The sequence below is a fragment of the Artibeus jamaicensis genome, unplaced genomic scaffold (genome assembly GCF_021234435.1).
Source record: "Artibeus jamaicensis isolate MK-2021 breed Jamaican fruit bat unplaced genomic scaffold, CSHL_Jam_final scaffold_612, whole genome shotgun sequence".
Lineage (NCBI taxonomy): Eukaryota > Metazoa > Chordata > Mammalia > Chiroptera > Phyllostomidae > Artibeus > Artibeus jamaicensis.
This window is the reverse complement of record NW_026522049.1, coordinates 5,581,347-5,601,082: the sequence shown is the minus strand read 5'-3', so window position 1 is coordinate 5,601,082 and position 19,736 is coordinate 5,581,347. Positions and strand designations below refer to the sequence as shown.

Here is a 19,736-nt window from a genome sequence, read left to right as displayed (position 1 = left end):
ACGCTTCTTCAGTCAGACTGCACTTTGCAAGCAGGAGCTGAAATCCTTCCACTGCGGTAACCACATCCACAGGGTGGCTCGTGATGTGCAAACCCAGGCCACGGGGAAGCCACAGCCTCGGTGCTGAAACTCACATCCGGCTCCTTGTTTCCCAGTGGCCAGGGCTAAGCAGGAAACGTATTTCTAATGGGGTTTTCTTTGACTCTGCCCAAAAATCTGGAATGCTTTCTCCTTCCAGGTAAACTTTTCTCACACGCAGTTCCTCAGCTGGAAAGTTACAGGATGGGACAAAGGAGATGGACACTGTTGAAGGAAGTACTTAGGTACTTTATGTACCTGAGGAGACAAGTCACCACGTACAGGCAGAGCTGGCATCTGGGTCCAACCGGTGTCACTCCCAGCTCGTCGCCGCCTCCCTATACTGTGCACCTGGTGGGACAACACACGTCTGCAGAGGCCTGACCTGGCCCCAGAGCACAGCTCAGACTCTGGCATCAGGGACGGTGCTGGCCTGCACAGGGCGCAGGTGAACCAGCATTGTGGGGGCCATGCTGCAGTGGCTGGTGCCCACTTCCGAAGTCACTACGCCAGCCTTACACACTTGTTATTTTTGTACAAATGAGTATCAGCTGGGAGACCCCAGTGCACAAACAGGCACACAGAGATGAATGAATTTGCAACCAAGAACTCACGACATGGGTTTTCCAGGAAAGAATGACTCTCAGGAGAATGGGAAACGCAGGATTCTACAGGAGACTCAATTCAAAGGCTTCTGAGCTGCTGAAAGCATCTGAATAAAGGGAATGGGTCTCCCCACATTCACAGGAGGGGCAGACCCGGAGCCCTGGATGGTGGGGTAAAGACAACTCAGCCCATGACTCTGTCCCCCAAGAAAGGCTCCAAAGCCCACAGAAAGCAGGGATGTTCTCAGTTCATTTATTAAGTTAGAAACGGGACAAGGTATCAACATTTGAGGAAAGCACCGTGAGGTCCTTTGTGCTGTGACAAGTGTGCTTAGCTCAACTCAGCAGCCCGACAGGGTCAGGGGCTCCTGCAGAGCTGCTTCCCCGCCTCGGGCCCACGAGCAGCGGCTTCCCCGAGTTTTCCACCGGAGCCATCTCCCAGGACCAGAGCCCAGGGCAGCAGGGTGGCTGAGGGAGCACCCCAGCACAGGCAGGCCCTGACCCAGAGGGTGTGTGCGGTCTGAAGGTGAGAGATGTGCCTTCTGCTCCGGAGGGTTCCCAAGTGGCAGCTGGTGTTCATCAGTGGGTGACCCTGACAAGGTCCGAGTCCGCAAGAAGAAGGCAGCTGGCTTGTGACGTGGCCTCACTTTGGAGCCTGGCCCGGAACCAGCCAGGTGGCACTGCACGGAGGGCAGGCAGGAGCCACAGGTCTTGGCTGAGGCCCAAGGGTCCCCCCCACCTCCAGTGAATGGCACACTGGGGTGAGCGAGCGATGAGCTGGAAACTGACCTTGGATGTCAGGGTGCCTGCTGGGAGGAGCTGATCTCTCCAGAACCCCGGATGCTAGGGAGAGACTGATGAGCGGGTCCCAACGACTTAGATGGTTAAAAAAAAAAAACAAAAACCAAATGTCTGGCAGTTCTCTTGGGACCATGATCACTTTGTAAGCTCAGGGCAGAGGGGCCAAATCCAGTTACCAGCGGGAAGGCCAGGATGCCAGAGACCAGTGGGTGCTGGTTGGGGTCAGGAGCGTGACCTGGTTGCTGGCCTCTACCCCGCGATGCGTCCAGCACTGGGCACCTTGGAGTCCCTCTGGGTCTGCAGCTCCTACTGGCTGCTTGTCTTGAAGGGGAGGGCCACACTCTGCAGACCAGCGTGGTCCCATCAGGACATGGGGTCATTGCTGCTGCTTGTGCAGGGGAGGTGACCCTTGTCTAGCAGCATGTGGCTCTCAAGGCCCTGGGTCCTGCTGTGTGACTGGCAGGACATCCGTGTCTGCACCTGGGGCACGGCTGGCCTGGTAGGAGGTGGTAAAGTCACCCACCTCCACGGATGAGCCCACAGATTTCCTCTATAACCCTACGGTCTGGGTGTCATCTGCTGGCAAGGCAGCCACTGAGATTACCCTACGGGTCCTGACCCTTATAAAGTGTGGCCTTGGTAACGTCCGCTCTCAGTCCTGCTGGACCCTGTTTCCCTGAGGCCTGGGACGTCCTCGCGGGTGACATAACGCCCACAGGGAAGCCCTGAGTTGAACAAAGCTGTGCCGTCAGTGCTGCCCCCGCCAGGCTTTTCCTGGTCTGGCCCCCCAGGCCCCACTGAAACCTGCGACCTCCGAGCTCTGCACATGTGTCCTCCTCCTGGAGGCTGAGGGAGTCCTGGCATCACTGCGTGCCCTGTGGAAGGTCCCCTCCCCCAAACCACTGCACAGTGGAAAAAGCCTCAGGCAGACACACCACTGGAGATGACTTCTCTTGTCTAAGCTCAGGACATCTCCCAAGACCAACGCTGCCGGCCTCTTGGAGGGCTGGCCTGGCGCTGGCAGGGACAGGGCTGCTGTGTGACAGTGAGGGCTGCAGCTGGGGACAAGGAGAAACATGCAGAGCCTGCAGGGCAAGAGAGAGAGAGAATGGGAGTCCTGCCCACGTTGACAGATGCCCAAGGACCGTCTCACAGTGACTCAGAAAGGGAAAGGAAAGCGAGCCCTCCAGACAACCTGCGTCTCCATTCACCCGGCAGGTCAGAGGCCACGCAGTCCTGGGCGCCTGCTCCTGAAGGCCGGGCACCACCCGCTGCCTCCAGCATCGCCCAGGCCCACAGCACCAGCACAGGAGGCTGGCGCGGGGTCTCCCGGCAGCTGCACCCTGGACCCACGCAGCCCTGCAGCCTGGGTGCGGCCATCTGTGTGGAGAGAATTCGGCCCTGCCCAGACAGAGGTCTGGCCTTTGCCCTGGCTTCTGGGAGGTGCTGTGTCGCACCTGATAGGAGTGGGTTGGCTCGGGCTGGGGTAGGGACATCACGTGACCTAGGGTGGGGGCTTGGGGTCACCCTGTCCCAGTGACCTGGAGGCTGACAGTAACCACGTGGGCCATCAGGTGATCTGGCCTGAGTGCAGGGGCCCTGGTGACCATGCTGGATGTGAAGGCTCCAGTGAGCGTCCCTGGTTGGCTATGCTTTGTGTGCACTGTCACTCACTGACGTCAGGAGGAGCTCTGTCCTGACCCCACAGGGAGGACACGGTGCTCATGTGGACCCTTTTTGTTTTGACTGCCCCACGCCCCCATGCATCTCTGGCCGTTGCTGACCTTAGTCTGTACCATTTCCCTGTAATAAACCACAACCGTGAACGTGCCGGCCCCCGTGTATTCCGGGAGGCCCTACGGTGACATGTGAATCTCTGGTGGTCCTGGGGGGGCCCCTGCCCTGCAGCTGGTGTCAGAAGTGAGGACACTGTCACACAGAGACTGTGCCTCCGACTTTGCAGGTTGGCCCAAACTCCTCATGGATGTGTCCGGAGACCCCTGGTGACTCTGATGCGCGGCCATGTCTGGCTGTCTCTCCATTGGGCAGAAGGGTTATCTGCTTTGCTCAAGGTCAACTGCAAGGAAGGGGCAGAGCAAGGCTTTGGCTCTGAAAGAGGGTCCCAGAGTCCCCCAGTCCCTGCTGCCCAACCAGGCCACCCCTGGAAGACAGTGACCTTTACCCAGAGCAGGAACGGCCCGGGTGCTGGTGCTCACCTGGCTCTGCGGGGGTTCCTCACGCAGGCAGGTGCTTCCAGGTGCTGACAAAGGCCGTGGGGATGAGCGAGTAGGGCACGGTGGTGACGCAGCTCCAGGTGTCCGCAGTGGGGTCATAGCAGTCCAGGGTCTTGCACCGCTGGGTCCCAAAGTAGCCCCCCACCACATACAGCTTGTTGCCTGAGGCCAGGGCGTGGCAGGACATGCGCTTGGCGGTCATGTCCCCAATCCGAGTCCATTGGTTGGTCTCGCAGTCGAAGCGGTAAGCGGAGGCGGCCGTGAATTCCGTGTCACCTCCCATGATAAAGATCTGGCTGCCCAGCACGGCAGCGCCCGTGTACCGCCAAGGCTGGGGGCACTCGGCCTTGATGGTCCACCGGTTCTCCAGGGGGTCATAGCACTGGACCTTGGACACCATGTCCCGGTGGATGCTGGTCCCCCCAAAAACAAACAGCTTCAGCTTGGCGCTCACCACGGCCGCGTTGCTGACGCCATCTCTCAACGGAGCTACCATTGTCCACTTGTTAGTACCGGGGTCGTACTTTTCCACTTGCTTCAGGGAGACAGAGGGGGAGGCCGGGAAGACGCCTGCCAGGGACGTGTGTCCCCCCACCACGTACAGACAGTTCTCCAGCTCAGCTGAGCCGTGGCCGAAGCGGGCAATCAGCATGGGGGCTGCCTTGGACCACTCCTCATGGACAGTGTCATATACCCACACGTCCTTGGAGACCCCGTTTTCGGAGCCTCTGCCCCCAGTCACGTAGACCTTGCAGCCGATTGCGGAAGCACTGAACTCCTTCCGGGGGCTGGGCAGGTCTGCCTTCGGGATGATCTCCTTGGCCTTGTGGTCCACCTGGTAGATCTTGTCACACATGAAGGTCTGGCCGCCCAGGATGAGGAGCGTGTGGCCTGCTTTGCGCGGCCGGGCGCAGGGGCTGGTGACCACCCCGTCGTTCTGCAGGATCTTGGTCTTGCAGTGGAGCGCCTCGTCTATGATGAGCTTGGTGCGCTCGTCCGCCGTGAGCAGGGCCTCGCTGGACACGGCCTCCTTCAGGCAGTCGGACGGCAGCAGGGCCAGGCGCACGCTCCGGAGGAGCTCAGGCAGGTGGGCCTTCCGGCCCTCGAGGTCGTGCTTCACCCACTGGAGAATGGCCTCGAAGACCACCCGCTCGTCCTCCGTCTCCAGCTCGTCGCTGGAGATGAGGTCCAGCAGCATGTCCTTGGACAGGCTGTTGAAGTCCTCGCTCTGCCGCACTGCCTCGAAGTGCACCAGACACATGCGCCAGGAGAACTCGTAGAGCCGGCGGCACTGGTGGGCGTCCGACAGCAGCATCATGCCCAGGCAGTTGGAGGGGAAGAGGTTCTTCTCCAGGAACTCGGCGGCGGCGTCCCGCACGTCGTGGAACTGCAGCATGTCGCCGGCCTCCAGCAGGGACTCGGCGTTCTCCTCGTTGATGGCGATGCGGGACGAGTAGGCAAAGTCCAGCAGCAGCTCCAGCACCTCGGGGTGCAGGTTGTCCTGGAAGTTGACCGTGTCGTCCCGGCTCTCACGCAGGCCGTGGCTGAACATGGCCTCGAAGTAGCGGCTGGAGGCGGCCAGCACGGCGCGGTGGCAGGGGAAGGCGCGGTCCCCGGCCCAGAGCGTGACGTCGGTGAACATGCGGTGCTTGCGCAGTGTGTTGAGGTGGGCGAGCACGCAGTCGGGGTGCGACGCCTTGTGGAAGAGCGTGATGTTCATGGACCCTGTGCTGCTCCGCGACTTGCGGGTCTCGTGGACACTGACTGACATGCTGAGCCAACCTGCAGGGGACAGCACCACAGGTGAGAGGGGCCACTCCTGACACAGTGACTTCACAGGCCCTGGCTCCCCTGCTGCCTGGCCCTCCCCACACCCCTCTGTGCAGCTCCATCCCTCATGTCAACCGACCACATTGCTGAGGCCCACACGGGCAGCAGAGGCTGGCCTTCACCCCTGCCCTTGGCAAACTGGTTTTGATCTCCCGAGTTGGCATCAGCTATGCAACCAAACACCTTTGGCCTGGATACGAGCCACCCCAGGGCGAGTTCAAGCTGTGCTGCCTCCCATGGTTACGAGGACACACAAATGGTGTCCCTGACCTGATTAAAACAACGTCAGGGCAATGCTAAGTAGTATGTGTGCTTGACGGCATCCGGCCTCTGGGGACGCTGCTCATGTGGCCCTATTCCACCGCAGGGGAAAAAGGCTCGGAGAGGCAAAGCGGCTGCCCGAGGTGCTGGAGCAGGATTCCACGTGGGCTGTTGAGTGCCCCTCCACTGGCCCAAGGAGGCCGATACTGCAGGGATATTGGAAATGGTGTTCCAAGGACACGCATAGCTGCAGCCACAGCCTCACACCCCCAGGCTCCCACGGACCCTGCCATGAGCAGGGATCGAAGCAGCACCGGCCGGGCCTCCCCTCCCCATCCCTGGAAGATCCTGGAGAGGTGCTGCCACGGCCCAAGCACTCAGCGTAGAGACGTTTTCAGCATCCAGGGTCACAGAGACCTCTTGACCCAAGAGGGATGGGCGAGGGTGTGGGGGTGAGGCCAGCTGACCACTGACTCACACCAGCTCAGTTCGGAGGTCCCAACGGGAAACTGAGGCAAAGGCCCAGATGACAGTGGCACACAACTGAACAGTGAAGCAATCCAGATTCGCCTCAACCGAAGGGGCAGAAAAAACTGGCCATTGGAGCCACCCAACCTGACAGAGGATCCCAGCTTCCTGGGCCACTTCGAGCACTTCCCCTGCCTGTCATCCTCTGCCCACAGGGACAAGGCTCAGAGTGCTGGTCCCTGTGAACAGACGCAACCTTGTCGCCCATTTGAATTTGGGAGATTCCAAAGCACTTCAATTAAAAGTCCAGGCAACGAGATGCAGCGCTGTGGGAACGAGAGGCTCAGCCAGGCAGGCAAAATCACACATTTCAAAAGAAGGGGGCCAGAAAGCAAATTGAATTCAGTGTCTTGACTCCCAAGGCCTGTGATGTCTTCCTGTTAGTAATGAGGAAAAAAAAAAACAAAACCCCACCACCCATTTTTTAAAAATTTTATTGAATGACATTGTCTTGTGTGTTCACCACTCCTATTCAAGCAAGTCTCCTTCCAATCACTATCTTCCACCTCCCCCCACCCCACTGCCCCTCTTGCAACTGCCATACAGTTGTCTCTGAGTTTTGTGGGGGGTTTTGGCTAATCCCTTCACCTTTTTAACCCACTCCCCCATCCCCTCTCCCAACAGCTGGGGGTCTGTTCTCTGTACCTACGAGTCTATTTTTGTTTTGTTAGTTTATTTCGTTCATGAGGTTCTTACACATAAGTGAAATCGCATGGTACTTGCTTCTGGCTTATTTCACTTAGTATAATACTCTCCAGGTAAGATTTCCTTCTTTGTTATAGCTGAATGGTATTCCACTGTATAAATGTACCACAGCATTTTCTTCCACTGATCTACTAATGGGCACTTGCTCTTCCAAATCTTGGCTATTGTAAATAATGCTGCAATGAATATAGGGGTACATATATTCTTTCAAATTAGTGTTTGGGTTTCTTCAACATGTTCCCAGAAATGGAAGAGCTGGGTCATAAGATAGTTCCAATTTTTAAGATTTTGAGGTATCTCCATACTGCCTCCCACAGTGGCTGCACCAGTGGGCAATCCCACACACAGTGCACAAGGGGTTCCCTTCCTCCACACCCTCGCCAACACTTCTTGTTTGCTGATTTATTGATGGTAGCCATTCTGACAGATGTGAGGTGATATCTCGTTGTGGTTTTAATTTGCATTTCTCTGATGACTAGTGACACTGAACATTTTTTCATATGTTTATTGGCCATCCGTATGTATTCGTTGGAGAAGTAGCTATTCAAGTCCTTTGCCCATTCTTAAATTGGATTCTTTCTTTGGTGTTGAGTATTATAAGCTTTTCATAAACTTTGGATATTAACCCCTTATCAGATGTATCATTGACAAATATGTTCCCCCCTTCAGTGGGATTTCTTTTTCATTTTGTTGATGGTTTCCTTTGCTGTGCAAAAACTGTTTCATTTTTCTTTTGTTTCTCTTGCCCAAGGAGACATATCAGAAAAAATATTGCTATGAAAAATGTCTGAGATTTTCCTACCTATATTTTCTCCTAGGATTTTTATAGGAGTCTAAAATTTAAGACTTTAATCCATTTTGAATTTATTCTTGTGTATGGTGTAAGAAAGTGGTCTAGTTTAATTTTTCTGTATGTATCTGTTCAGTTTTCCCAGCACCATTTATTGAGTAGGCAATCTTTTCCCCACTGTATGTTCTTGCCCCTTTTGTCAAATACTAATTTACTATATGGGTGTGGGTCATTTCTGGGCTCTCTATTCTATTCCATTGATTTATATGTCTGTTTTTATGCCAGTATCATGCTTCTGATTACTATAGCCTTATAGTTTGATTTCAGGTAGTGTGATTCCTCCAACTTTGTTCTTCTTTCTCAAGACTGCTGTGGCCATTCAGGGTCCTTTATGGTTCCATATAAATTTTTACAATATTTGTTCTTGTTCTATGAAATCTGCAATTGGTATCTTGATAGAAATTGTGTGGAATCTACAGATTACTTTTGGCATTATGCACATTTTAATGATGCTAATTTTTCCCCTATCCATGAACATGGTATATGATTCCACTTATTTGTATCATCTTCATTTTCTTTCTTCAGTGTCTTATACTTTTCCAAGTCATTTACATGCTTGAAAAATGATTGATTTTACTGGTCATTTACATCCTTGGTTAAATTTATTCCTCAGTATTTTGTTTTATTTTTTAATATAAATGGAATTATTTTCTTAATTTCCCTGATACTTTATTATTGATGTATAAAAATGCAACTGATTTCTGGATATTTATTCTGTATCCTGCTACTTTACTGAATTCATCTATCAGTTCTAGTAGTTTTTCGGGGGGAATCTTTAGGGTTCTCTATAAACAGAAGCATGTCATCTGCAAATAATGACAGTTTAACTTCTTCCTTTTCCCAATTTGCATGCCTGGTCTGATTGCTGGGGGAGCGGGCCAGCTCTTTTCGCATCTCCGCTCTTCCTACCAGTCTTAGTGTGGCTCCTTCTGTACATCCTTGGTGATGAGACTTCTCTTCAGCTATCCTCCAGCTGGTTATTCAGACTGTTTGCCCCATATTTTAGTTATAATTCCAGTTTGGTCCTAGGAGGAGGTGAGTGTAACATCCATCTACTGTGCCGCCATCTTGGATCCACATTTTCTAAAGTCTGTAGCTCCCTCTCTCCACCCCAAGTCAGTTTTCTACTTAAGCAATGATCTAGTAAAGGAAAGAAGCAGTTTCATGCTTCACTGAAATTGGAAATGAGTGTCCAGGTGTGTGTTCTCTCTCACTCACTCCTTCCCTGTCAAAGAACCAGAGAAGCCACAAGCTGACGAGATCAGAGCTGCCTGGGCAAGGCCCCTGCTCCTGGACAGGAAGGCACAGGGGTTGGGCCTGGCCTTGCTGCTCCGGCCCCCAAGCTCCAGGCACCACGGGCCCCTGGGCTCTGGGGTCAAGAGGCTGGCCCTCAGTGTGGGGTGATGCGTGCAACCAGCATCAGGGTGAGGGCAGGACACCATGATCCCCACCCCACCACCAGCCCTGGGGCACCTCTTGTTTCCTCTGCACATCAGTCTTTCCTTCTGTAAAGTGAAGTCCCTGTCCTGCTCAGGATTCTGAGTGTTGCTTGCTCACTGGCAATTATTTACAGGGCACAACCTCTGAGCCTAGCCCTGGGACCAGTGTCACAGAAACTAGAGGCTGCACTGGCCTGGCCTGTGGGATGCAGCCCACACAGAGCTGAATCGCCCCAGGTGAATTCCGGACCTTGCAGTGTGCTTCCCCAAATCTTGCCAGCACTGCTAAATCCTCATCCTGCCTGGGCATGAGGGGGGCCTTTGGCCTGTGCACCTACTGGGGGACCACTTGGGAGGACCCCCAGTCGGGACTCTGACGCTGAGGCTCTGTTCAGTTCCACTCATGAGCACTCACATTACTGAGGACCCTGCCTGCTCTGGGTACCTGAGCACCTCACTGTACCTGCCCCGCAGCTGACCCTGAGCCCAGCCAGGGAGCGAAGCCATTTCTGAGCTTGACCTGAATTCGGCCGTGAATGTTTGAAGGGCTTGGGCACCGTCTGTGGTGCCAAACTCCTCTTGGATTCTATTTATAGGCAGCCCTGGGCAGCCACGCCAGCTCTCTGCCTTATTAACCACAGGTATGTAACCGGGGTGTCGTCAGTACCTGCTCCTGGGGGAGAGGGCTCCATGGACACTTGCAGGACCCGGCCCCTGGCTGGCCAGAGTGGACAGCCTCTGCCTTTCCTGCATGGTCATATGTGGACATACATACCCTCTGAGCCCATCAGGCAGAGGCCTCCCTGGGTTTCTGGCCCGTACAGCATTCTCCCTCCACCCTGGTCCCCCTTGGAGGTGGTCCCAGGTCCACATGTGAGGCAGCTGGCACTGGGTCTGTGGGGTATGAGCTGGACCCCGGCTCCCTCTGGGGTGCTGCTGACAGGGCTGCCCTGTCAGGGATCTAGGTGGGGACTCCTTCTGGATGGGGATCAAGACGAAGACAGAAAGCAGGGTCCACCCATACAGAACAGCTGTATCTGCCCTGCAGTTGAGGGCATGAGGCGATCTTTCCAAGGCCAACACTGCTCGGTCAGCTCGGAGCCCTGGAGCTGACCCATGTCTTGCTCAGCACCTAGATGCCTTCCGGCTGATGCAAACTTCCCACACAGGCGAAGAGCCAGCGACACACCCAAGCAGGTTCCCACCGGAGACGACTATCAGCCCAGGCACCTCCGAGCGGAGGGCATCTGACTCAAGTGCTGGCTGCATCCAGATTTAAGAGAGGACGAAGGCTGGGATGGAGGCTGGTGCAGAGGTGGCGGCGATGGTGGGCATGTGTGGCGGCTCTCTCATGCGAGCCTGCACAACGCCCTGCTGCCTGTGCCGACACCCTGACTGTCCTCAGGAACCTCCACTCTGGCCCATTCAGATGCAGGCCCCATGTTGGGCATTTGGCACAGCACATCGCTGGGCCCCGAGGGTTGGCCGAATGAGACCCTGGCCCGCCAATCAGCCGGTGCCATCCTCCCAAGACGGGGCAAGGAGAGTTCTGTCCACGATGTTTGGTGAACTGCAGGGCATGGAGCGGGCTCTGTTCCCAGGGCTGCAGACAGGGCTGGACAGAGGCCAGGAGCAGGACCTCTGGTCCCTGCTCAGTCTGAGCCTGTCTGCCCCAGATGTCCTTTTTGCCTGTTTGAGAGGGGTTTCTGTCACTTGCCTCCAAGGTTTGCAAGTAGTACAAGGACTCACCAGATTCAGAGGTCAGGGCTGCTCACCTTGATAAGGGATCTTAGCTGGGTAGGCCCCCCCCCACCCTCTCTACCTCCAGGGAGGCCACCCAGACACCGAGGGAATGGGTTTCATGTGCTGGTGGTCAGTGATCACCAGTCACACACCCAGCCCAGGAAGTCGTTAGATGCACCAAATAACCATGTGCCCAGCTCCCTTCTCCCCATCCCTGGAAGTTAACTAAATGGACAGGGAAACAAAGTAGCTAACCAGTAAGACCCTCCGAAAATCTCTCCATGCCCTCCCAAGATTCCAGCAACTGAAAGCCAAAGGCCTCTATTCTGAGAGAAAAAGGCACCAGAGGCGATCACAGCAGCCCCGAGGAAAGGTCCCAGTTCCTCCGGGACAGGGGTTAGGAACTGGGCCCCTAAAGACAACTTAGCTGTTGCTGTGTGACCTTGGCAAAGTTAATTCACCTCCCTGGGTCTACTACTTTTTTTCTTCCCAACCAAAAAGTGATGATGAAAACAATCACTACTTTACAGGGCTGTCGTGAGAATTAAATGAGACAGTAGGTGATGAGCATTCAGAATGCCCTGGGCTTTTCATGCACACTTCCTCCATCCGCTGTTCAACTCTTGTCACTTTGGTACCACTGAACACAGCGGACATTCCTGACTGCTACTCTGTCCCTAACCTCCACTTTGAATAAGGAAAATTTTCACTATCTGTCCATCTTTATGTGGTTTGATTTGTTAATGAGTGGGTAGTGTTTTTATAATCAGGAAAAACACTAACGGTTTCTGTCAAGCCAATTGGTCTGGGTTAGTCCCACAGCTGTAATGGTGAAGTTCTTAGGCACGACTGTCACACGTCACATGTCACGCACGTGAGGGCTCCAGGCGGTGGACACACCACGGTGCTGCGGATCAAATGCCAGCCTAACCCCAGCGTCTGGGAGCACCCCAGGGAGCCCACAGGGTGCATGTGTGCACCCTTCCAATTTTCAAGTAGAAAACAAACTAAGCACCCTATTAAGCAGACAAATCTAATTGTTAATTGAAAAGAAAATTAGTGTGACCACTGTAACTGAATCAGGGCCACAGATCATTCCAGATACAAGTGAATTATCGGACAAAGGGTCCTTTCTCTAAATGTTTCTGCTTTTCAATGGCCCTTTCTTTACAAAAAAAAAAAAAAAAAAGGATACCTACTTTTCAAAAGTTATATGTACCCTGTTTTTTTATTTAAAATGCAATGGATTAGAATTATTTATATTTTTTGCTGTGTATTCATTTTGATTGTTTTCCAGCTTTTTATTGTGAAAGATTTCACACCGGCAGTACTGTTACAAGAAATTACATAATGCGCACCTTCTGCTTTCATATGGTTAGTCTGCTGGTTGCCACTGCGCCCCACCCCAGCCCTCGGCCTCACCCCATCCTTGCCTCACCTCAAGCCCCAGTTCTCCTGCAGGGGATGGGCCAGCTATGGCAGCTGGCCCAGGGCAGAGCAAGGCCCAGGGCCGGGTGAGGATGCTGCTTCATACACTGCTTGGTAATAAATGGCATTCGTCTTCAGGTAGTACCAAGGTGCCCGGACACCAGACAGTCCCCCCCCCGCCCCCACAAAGGGTAGGCAGGGCGGACGGGGCCAGCCTTCCCTTGAGCTCAGCCCCCAGGGCAGAATCCCAACACCTCCGCACCCTGACAGAGCGCTTGCAACCTGGTTCCCACATACTCTGCTCAGGTCATGACCAACAAACAGTGCCACCACACAGTCCCTGCCAGGCAGGGAGTCCTGAGGTCACACTACACGTGGCCTGCCCATCTGCCTGCACCCACAGCCTGAGCGGGGAAGGGAGGTCCCAGCAGACCCAGAGGGGCGGGCAAATGCTTCAGTGCCTTGTCCACCTGTTCCAGCCTTTCTGGTTAATGCACCCAAGTGTTAAGCACATGTCAGGAAGGGCAGCCTAATACTTCAGCTTCCATGACTGATAGAAAGCCCCAGGCTGACGGCAGCCTCTGGTGGTTGGGGAGCCAGAGCTAGTCCTGAAAAGCAATAGGTGTGCGGCCACGTCTCTCCTGGAGGAAGGGTTCGGGCCGTGCACTGTGCCAGCCTTGCCCAGAACGACTGGCTCTGTTTTCCCAGAAAGGTAAAGGGTCAAGACCTGTGAAACCCTACTCAGTGGGGAAGAAACCCTACTCAACTTGTGGCTTTGGACAGGGAAGGAAGCCAAATCAAACACATGACTACCACGGACCATCTCACAACAGACTGAAGCCTTTAATCCTCACAACCAAGCCTGAGGAGGTTCTGACGGTTTTTCTCAGGGAGGGCTAGGTGGGGCTACAGCAAGGAACACCTCCAGATCTCAGTGGCTTTAGAGGACAGAGGTTTATTTCTTACTCATACTACATGCATCATGGTTCTGGTGGAGGGGGGGAGTGTCTCATCACTGTCACTCCCAGGGACCCAGATGACAGAGTGGTCACCATGCCAAAGAGAAGAAAGAGCTCTCTGGAAAGTGTGGCACAGACAATGCAGTGCTTGGCCAGGAAGGATACGCACTGCTTCTGCTGCCATCTAATTGGCCAAAACCAGTCACATGATTTCACCCACCCATGGGAACATATGTCCCACTATTTCTGTAATTCACAAGTAAGAAAACAACAGCTCAGTGATGAATGGCAACGACAATACTACTAAACATAAATAGAGCTACTGAGTACTTAAAATGTACTAGGTTCTGAGTGTTCCCTGAGCTAATCCCCAGCTGAGCCTCAGGTGCAAAGACCACCTGCACTGGACCCAGAGAGGTGGGCAGTTAGCTCCCCCACTGCACTGTGCGATGAGCCCAACAACACCAGCAGGAGAAGGGGTGGCATTCGGATCCAGGGCCTCCCAAGTCCAGCGAGGACACAGCAGCACTTGAACTCTGGATGCCAGATGCGAGTACCACAGTTTTCTAGATAAAGAGCTCCTGTCTCAGGCCTCCCTCCTGCCCAGACACATCTGGCCTGGCTGAGGACAAACCTGCCAGGCAGCTCATCAAAGGAGCAAAGCTGCTCTTATCTTAATTAGGAAATTAATTCCGTTCAGCCTAGATTGATCTGCGGTGAGTTCTCCTTGGGGACCCAGGGAGAAGCGAGTGAGGCTGCTGGTTCCCCTCCAGTACCTGTGTCCTGGTCTCAGGGAATCTGCTGACAGTAGGTGTCTTCGCTGCTGACAGAGGTGGGTGGGAGTGACACCAAGGCACAGGTGCTCCTCCCTCGGGGCAGCATTCCCCCAGGACCTGCTCAGCGCCCTGCCGCCTTGCGGGAGGAGCCATCCAACTGGTCTTGCAGGCACCTCCTTGGCAAAGCCTGGTGTGCAGCAAGCAGGAGCCCCGAAATCTCCTGGGCTCCTTTCAATCCCTCTTGCTTCTGGGACCTCTCTGTCCATCTGTGTTCTCAGAGGTGGCCCGAGGCTCTATGACCAGGAGAAACCGCACAGGCTAGGTCCCACTCCGTCTGTTCTGGGGTGCAGGAGTGGGGTTACCCTAACTGCTCCCCTACATCGTTTGCTCAGCTCCCTTTCCAGGACCGGTTAAGAGCCAGCTTCCTTTGGGCCCAGCTTGTCTCTCCCCTCACCCAGTCCTCTGGCTTCACCAGCCCTTCACCCATAGGCACACCCAGTGCCTGCGGGCACTTCACGTGGGGGCCTGAGACACAGTGGGCAGAAGCAGGGAACTGAGGGAGAATCGCCCTGTAGCTCTTGAGTTATGGAGAAGTCTGACTCAGTTTCCACTCACCAAGAAAGGAAAAGAAACTGGGAGCTGGCCTATTGCACCCCTCATTCTACAGGTGAAAAAGAAAAGGGGTCCCAGAGAGGGACAGTGATTTATTTGCCCAAAGTCGCACAACACACCAGAGGCAGAGCTGGAACTAACTATCCGATTCAGCACCCCCTCACTCTGCTGGCTGCAGCTTCTCAAACTTTTCCTGCCCACGAAGGTTAACGCAATAACTCATAAAACTGTAACACCAAATGCTGCAAGAACTTCAGAGATTTCACAGCACAACACTTGCTGGAAGCATGGCACAGAAGAGTATCCACTCATTTTACAGAAGAAGAAATGGATGCCCCCAAAGTTAAGGGGACCTACCTGAAACCATACAGCCAGGCAGGGGCAGAGAAGGACTCCCAGTCCCCCACTTAAGTGTTCTTTTGGCCCAAATGTTCCAGGTGTGGGGGTTCCAACCACAGAGCTGGCAATTTGACAAGAAGTTCAAAGAGCCACAAATGCTCATCCTTCTGCATGTAAAACGCACCGACAGGGCTTGGAAGGAAAGATTCATCAGTGCACAAGGGCAGTCTGTGGATGCCAGAACAGCAGAAGGGGGACGTGGCTGGGGCCCCAGGAGAGGGCTGGTCACAGACGCACAGGTACAGGTGAACCCAGGTGCAGTTCCCCAGCCCATGCTCTCGTGCTGAAGAGAAGAAACAGAGCCCTTTGTCCCTGAGTCCTCTCTCTGGCCTCACCACCACACCACCTCCCTCCCGGCGCCTAAAGCTGAAGGACTTGGAGTTGGTCTGGCAGGTGGGTTTCCTGAATGTGACAGGTATCACTTTTGCTACCTTCAGAGTAGGATGGGGGTAGCACTGCTCAGGCTCGGGGGTCCAGGGAAGGGGTTGGAACCTGCCGTGGACACTGGACCAACTTCCCTCACCTGCAGACAGACCCAGATTACCAAGGGGAAGTCCTGTGAGGGTGCTGGGAGTAAAAGCGGCGGGGGGGGGGGGGGGGGGGGGGGCATGTTCTCGCCACTGCTGGTTGTTCCAACTAAGTGCTTTCTGGCTGGGAAAATGCTCCAACAGTCCTGGCTACCCAAAGCAATTCACTTATGAAATTTAGCACATTAAATGAAAACCCTCCTCTCAATCAGCCTGGTGATTGGCTTGTGTCTGGCTACTCTGTTTCCTCCTGCCAGCTCAGCTGGCCCCCTCCCTGGCCAGGCCACACCCACTCTGCCAACTGGTCCAGAAGGACCAGGGGCTCCGGCAATGGACCAGGCTTTGTGATTGGGGTGGGGGAGGTTCTCCCAGAACCCCCTGAGCAGAAGGGCTGCGTCCAGAAGCCATCCATCTTCCTGGGGACTGCACCCCACAGGCCAGGCCACCACGGTCCCCTAGGGACCTTTCCATCACCTTCTGCCCCCATCCTCTCCAAGCTTAACCTGCACCTGCCTTAAGGTCAGCAATGAAATTTGTCTCTGGGAGAAGTCTGAGTGGGTGGTGGAAAAAAGCAGCCACCCAGAGCCCAGATGATGGGCTCTGGCGTGCCTTTCTGATCTTTACCTAATCTAGGCATCTTCTCTTCAGAAAGTCTTCACCACCTGTGCCCCTCCTGTGTGCCCTCTGCTCCCCTTGCTGCCCTTACCACTGAGGAACTCTGTACGCACACACCTCCATGTGTTGGGGCTACTAATCCACAGGCCAGCACACCCTCACTTAGGAGCTCCCTGAAGGCAGTGTTCCAATCAAGACCCTTCAGACAATCAATTAATAAGTAAATGAACAAACCACCCACTAAATAACACTCTATGATGTATCAGAGGGATAAATGGAAAGAACTGGGCCTCTTTCACGGCAGACCGGGCACTCCCAGGCCTGGGCAGTCTTCCTCTTTTCTTCCTGCTTTCCTCTCTCCACACCAAGTTCCCGCAGGTTTAAGATGCTATTAAGGGGCATGTGGAGCCTGGAAGTCCCCCACATCTCCTCTCTCTGCACCACAAACAGATCCGGCCCTAGCCCCAGGGTGAAGGCTTCTACCATTTCTACCTGCCTTTTAACAAACTCCCTGAAGTCACTTCCTGACAAACGGAATCACCAGAGACAGAGATGTCTGCCAAGGCTGACTCCGTCAAACCCCACAGGTCCAGCTTGGGGACCCAAGGATGCTGGTCTTAGGACACCAAATTGGACCCTGTGGGGTGGACCTTGTGTCCTACCTGTCCCCAGTCCCCAAATGTTAGCCTTCACCAACACCCCCCTAGGAGTCCTAACAGCACTCCCAGGCCCATCAGTCCCACCTATGAATGGGGAGAGTGAGGCCCAGGGTCCCAAAGGATCTGACCTAAATCACAGTCAGTCATCAGAGTCTGGTCCACGATAAGAAAATGGGGTTCTGCCTCTCCTCCCAGCGCTACCAACAACTTCCCCCCCTTCTGTCCCACTGCCAGAGTGAAACCTAAAGGCCCAGACAGCTGGCTTCTCTGTCCTGACTCCCCACGGATGGCCTAAACTCAGGGGGTCCTCACCCTGCTCTGAGTCACCCAGCAGGCCCCCAGAACAGCCAGACCACACCTTCAGGGGCCTGGACCTGCCCCCACCCCATCCCCTTTGATCAGTCCTGGATAAAGTTTTTCTTTGCTCAAAGATAATGGCAATGACATTTGGGGGGTCTGAAGCAGCAGCACAAAAGTGCCCGCTACCCCTGGAGGTTCAGTCTCCCAAAGGAAACGCTTCTCAAGCAATCACGAGGGGGTGAAAGGAACCGTGAAGGCTGTGCCCCAGGGCGGTGGGTCCTGGGGCCCCAGCAGGACGGGAGGAAGAGGGGAGCTGGCTGGAGGGTGGCCACCGCCCGGTGGGCAAGTGGGTGGGACTTAGGGCGTGTGACTCTTTCTCTGTGGCTCCGCGGCTCTCTAAACAAGGACAAGGGGCCCTGTGAAGTGGGACACAAATGGCTGGGGTCCCAGAGGCGGCGGGCGCGTCCCTGGTTAGACCCCTCTGCACCAGGCAGGCGGCCATCTGGCCCTCGGTGTCAAGTGCGTGGGGACTTCGCCGGGCTGCTCTCAGCCTCCAGGACATGCAGCCTCCTCTTTCCAGGATCGATAGTGATTTTTTAAAAAGAGAGTCCGCGGACTGAATGAATCAACCACTCCCAAGGGAAACAGTTGCTGCTCCCGCGCGCCAACCTCCATTTACAAAACAATTCATTCCCTCTCCCAGAGGTCTCCACAAATGCCCTCGCCGGGTCCCCAGGCACGCAGGAAGAGCCGGCGTTGGGGACAGGGTGGCGAACCACGGTCCCACCCCACCCCCCACCATTGTCCCCGACTCCGGCCACCCCCGCCCCAGATCCCGCGGTTCCCGGTACGGCTTCGGGATCCCGGCCCCGCAGCAGCCCACTCAGCTCGGAGCTCCCACGGGGGATCGCGCAGGACCTGATGTGGGTCCGGGGCAGTGACAAGTGCCAACGCCGGCGGCCCGGCTCACAGCTACCCAGGCCCGAGGTTGTGCCCTCAGCCCAGGTACTCACCGCTCGGGGCGCCTCCACCCGCCGCCCTTTCAGCCTCGGGCCGGTCGCCGCGATCAGAGACCCCTGGCTGCCGGAGCCTCCGAGCTTCCGCCACCGCCGCTGCCGCTTCCCTCCCCCGCTCTCCACAGCTCCAGAGTCGCTGCCGCTGCGGTACAGCCCCGGTTCCACCAACAAACTAGTTACTCCGGCCTTCCCGCCCCGCCTCGCGGCCCGAAGCGCACCAGCCAATCAGAGGCGGCGCCTCTGTGACGGATGGGCGTGCGAACCCGTAGTTTAGGCCGCAAGAGGATAAAGGGATGGGCTCCCCCCAACGCACCGGTACCGTGAGGGGGCGGGGCAGGGAGAAGAGGACTTCAACCAGATTCTTAAAGGGACAGGCGTCTGTTCCCCGCCCCCTCTAATGCGCCGAGGAAGTTTGGAAACAAAACCCAGCGGTGTTCTAGACACCGCTGAAGGTGGGAGCCTTATAAACTGCAGAAGCCCCTTCTGCCACTGGTCTGCAGAGCTACATTGTTATTTGCGAAAGTGTTGAGGAAAAGTTTTCTTTTTACTATGGGCTTGTTTCAGTGTTTGGGATTTTCTGCAGCCCCTAACCCTGCCTATATCTGGAATATGTCTTTTTCAGGGTACTAAAGCGCTTCTCCCTGTGTCATTTCTAAGTTTCTTTTGTAAGTAGACCTTTAATATTCACTCATTCATCCATTCATTAATTCATTCCACAAACGCCTGAGGGACGTGCTAGTCTGGTGGCAGGGATAATCTGTAACCTCTCCTTACCTCTGGGTTTTCATCTCGTTCCACCATTTCAGGTCGCTGGGTATCGGGTTTCTTCATCTGTACGGAGTATGTTGATCCTGAGTAAGAAGATACACACCAAGAATGGCTCCTGGTGGCTCCCTGAGCTCCAATTTAAAAACAGCCTAGCAGTCCTTTTTAAACGGGGGCCTCTGGCAAGCCAGCCTTCAGAAGAAGCCTGCATTTAAACTGCCCGCTGACCACACTGAACTGCCTGCCCCACACTATGTTTCTGATGGCTGAGCCATCTCTCGTAAAAAAATTCCTGAAATCCTCTTTCAACCGATATGACTGAGAATTTCCCCGACCAATTGGAGATGCACACAGCTTTATTCTCCTCCCTCTTAGCATCTTCCTGACCAATCAAAGTAGCTTTATTCTGACCAATCAGGGTAGTGCTTTTTGGACCAATCAAACACTGAAAATTAGGAGTCCTTATTTGCATGAGGATGGACCAATTAGGGACTAGGGTGGGAACTTGTCTCTATATAAGTTAGCTTCCTGTGGCTGAGGAGTGTACTTTGCCTTTAAAGTAGGGGCTGTATTTAGACTAGGCGTACCTGAGGGGACCTGGGGGCT

General features: G+C 54.8%; 1 protein-coding gene across 1 annotated transcript; it reads right to left on the bottom strand.

Moving 5' to 3' along the window:
- Window positions 1–1,306: 1,306 nt before the first annotated feature.
- KLHL25 (kelch like family member 25) lies at window positions 1,307–18,528 on the bottom strand. The gene is made up of 3 exons (XM_037145062.2): window positions 18,363–18,528; window positions 3,701–5,500; window positions 1,307–2,569 (listed from the first exon to the last, which is right to left on the bottom strand). Exon 2 carries the CDS (start codon window positions 5,487–5,489, stop codon window positions 3,720–3,722), a length of 1,770 nt encoding a protein of 589 aa, XP_037000957.2. The 5' UTR covers window positions 5,490–5,500; window positions 18,363–18,528; the 3' UTR covers window positions 1,307–2,569; window positions 3,701–3,719.
- Between the last annotated feature and the right edge of the window lie 1,208 nt (window positions 18,529–19,736).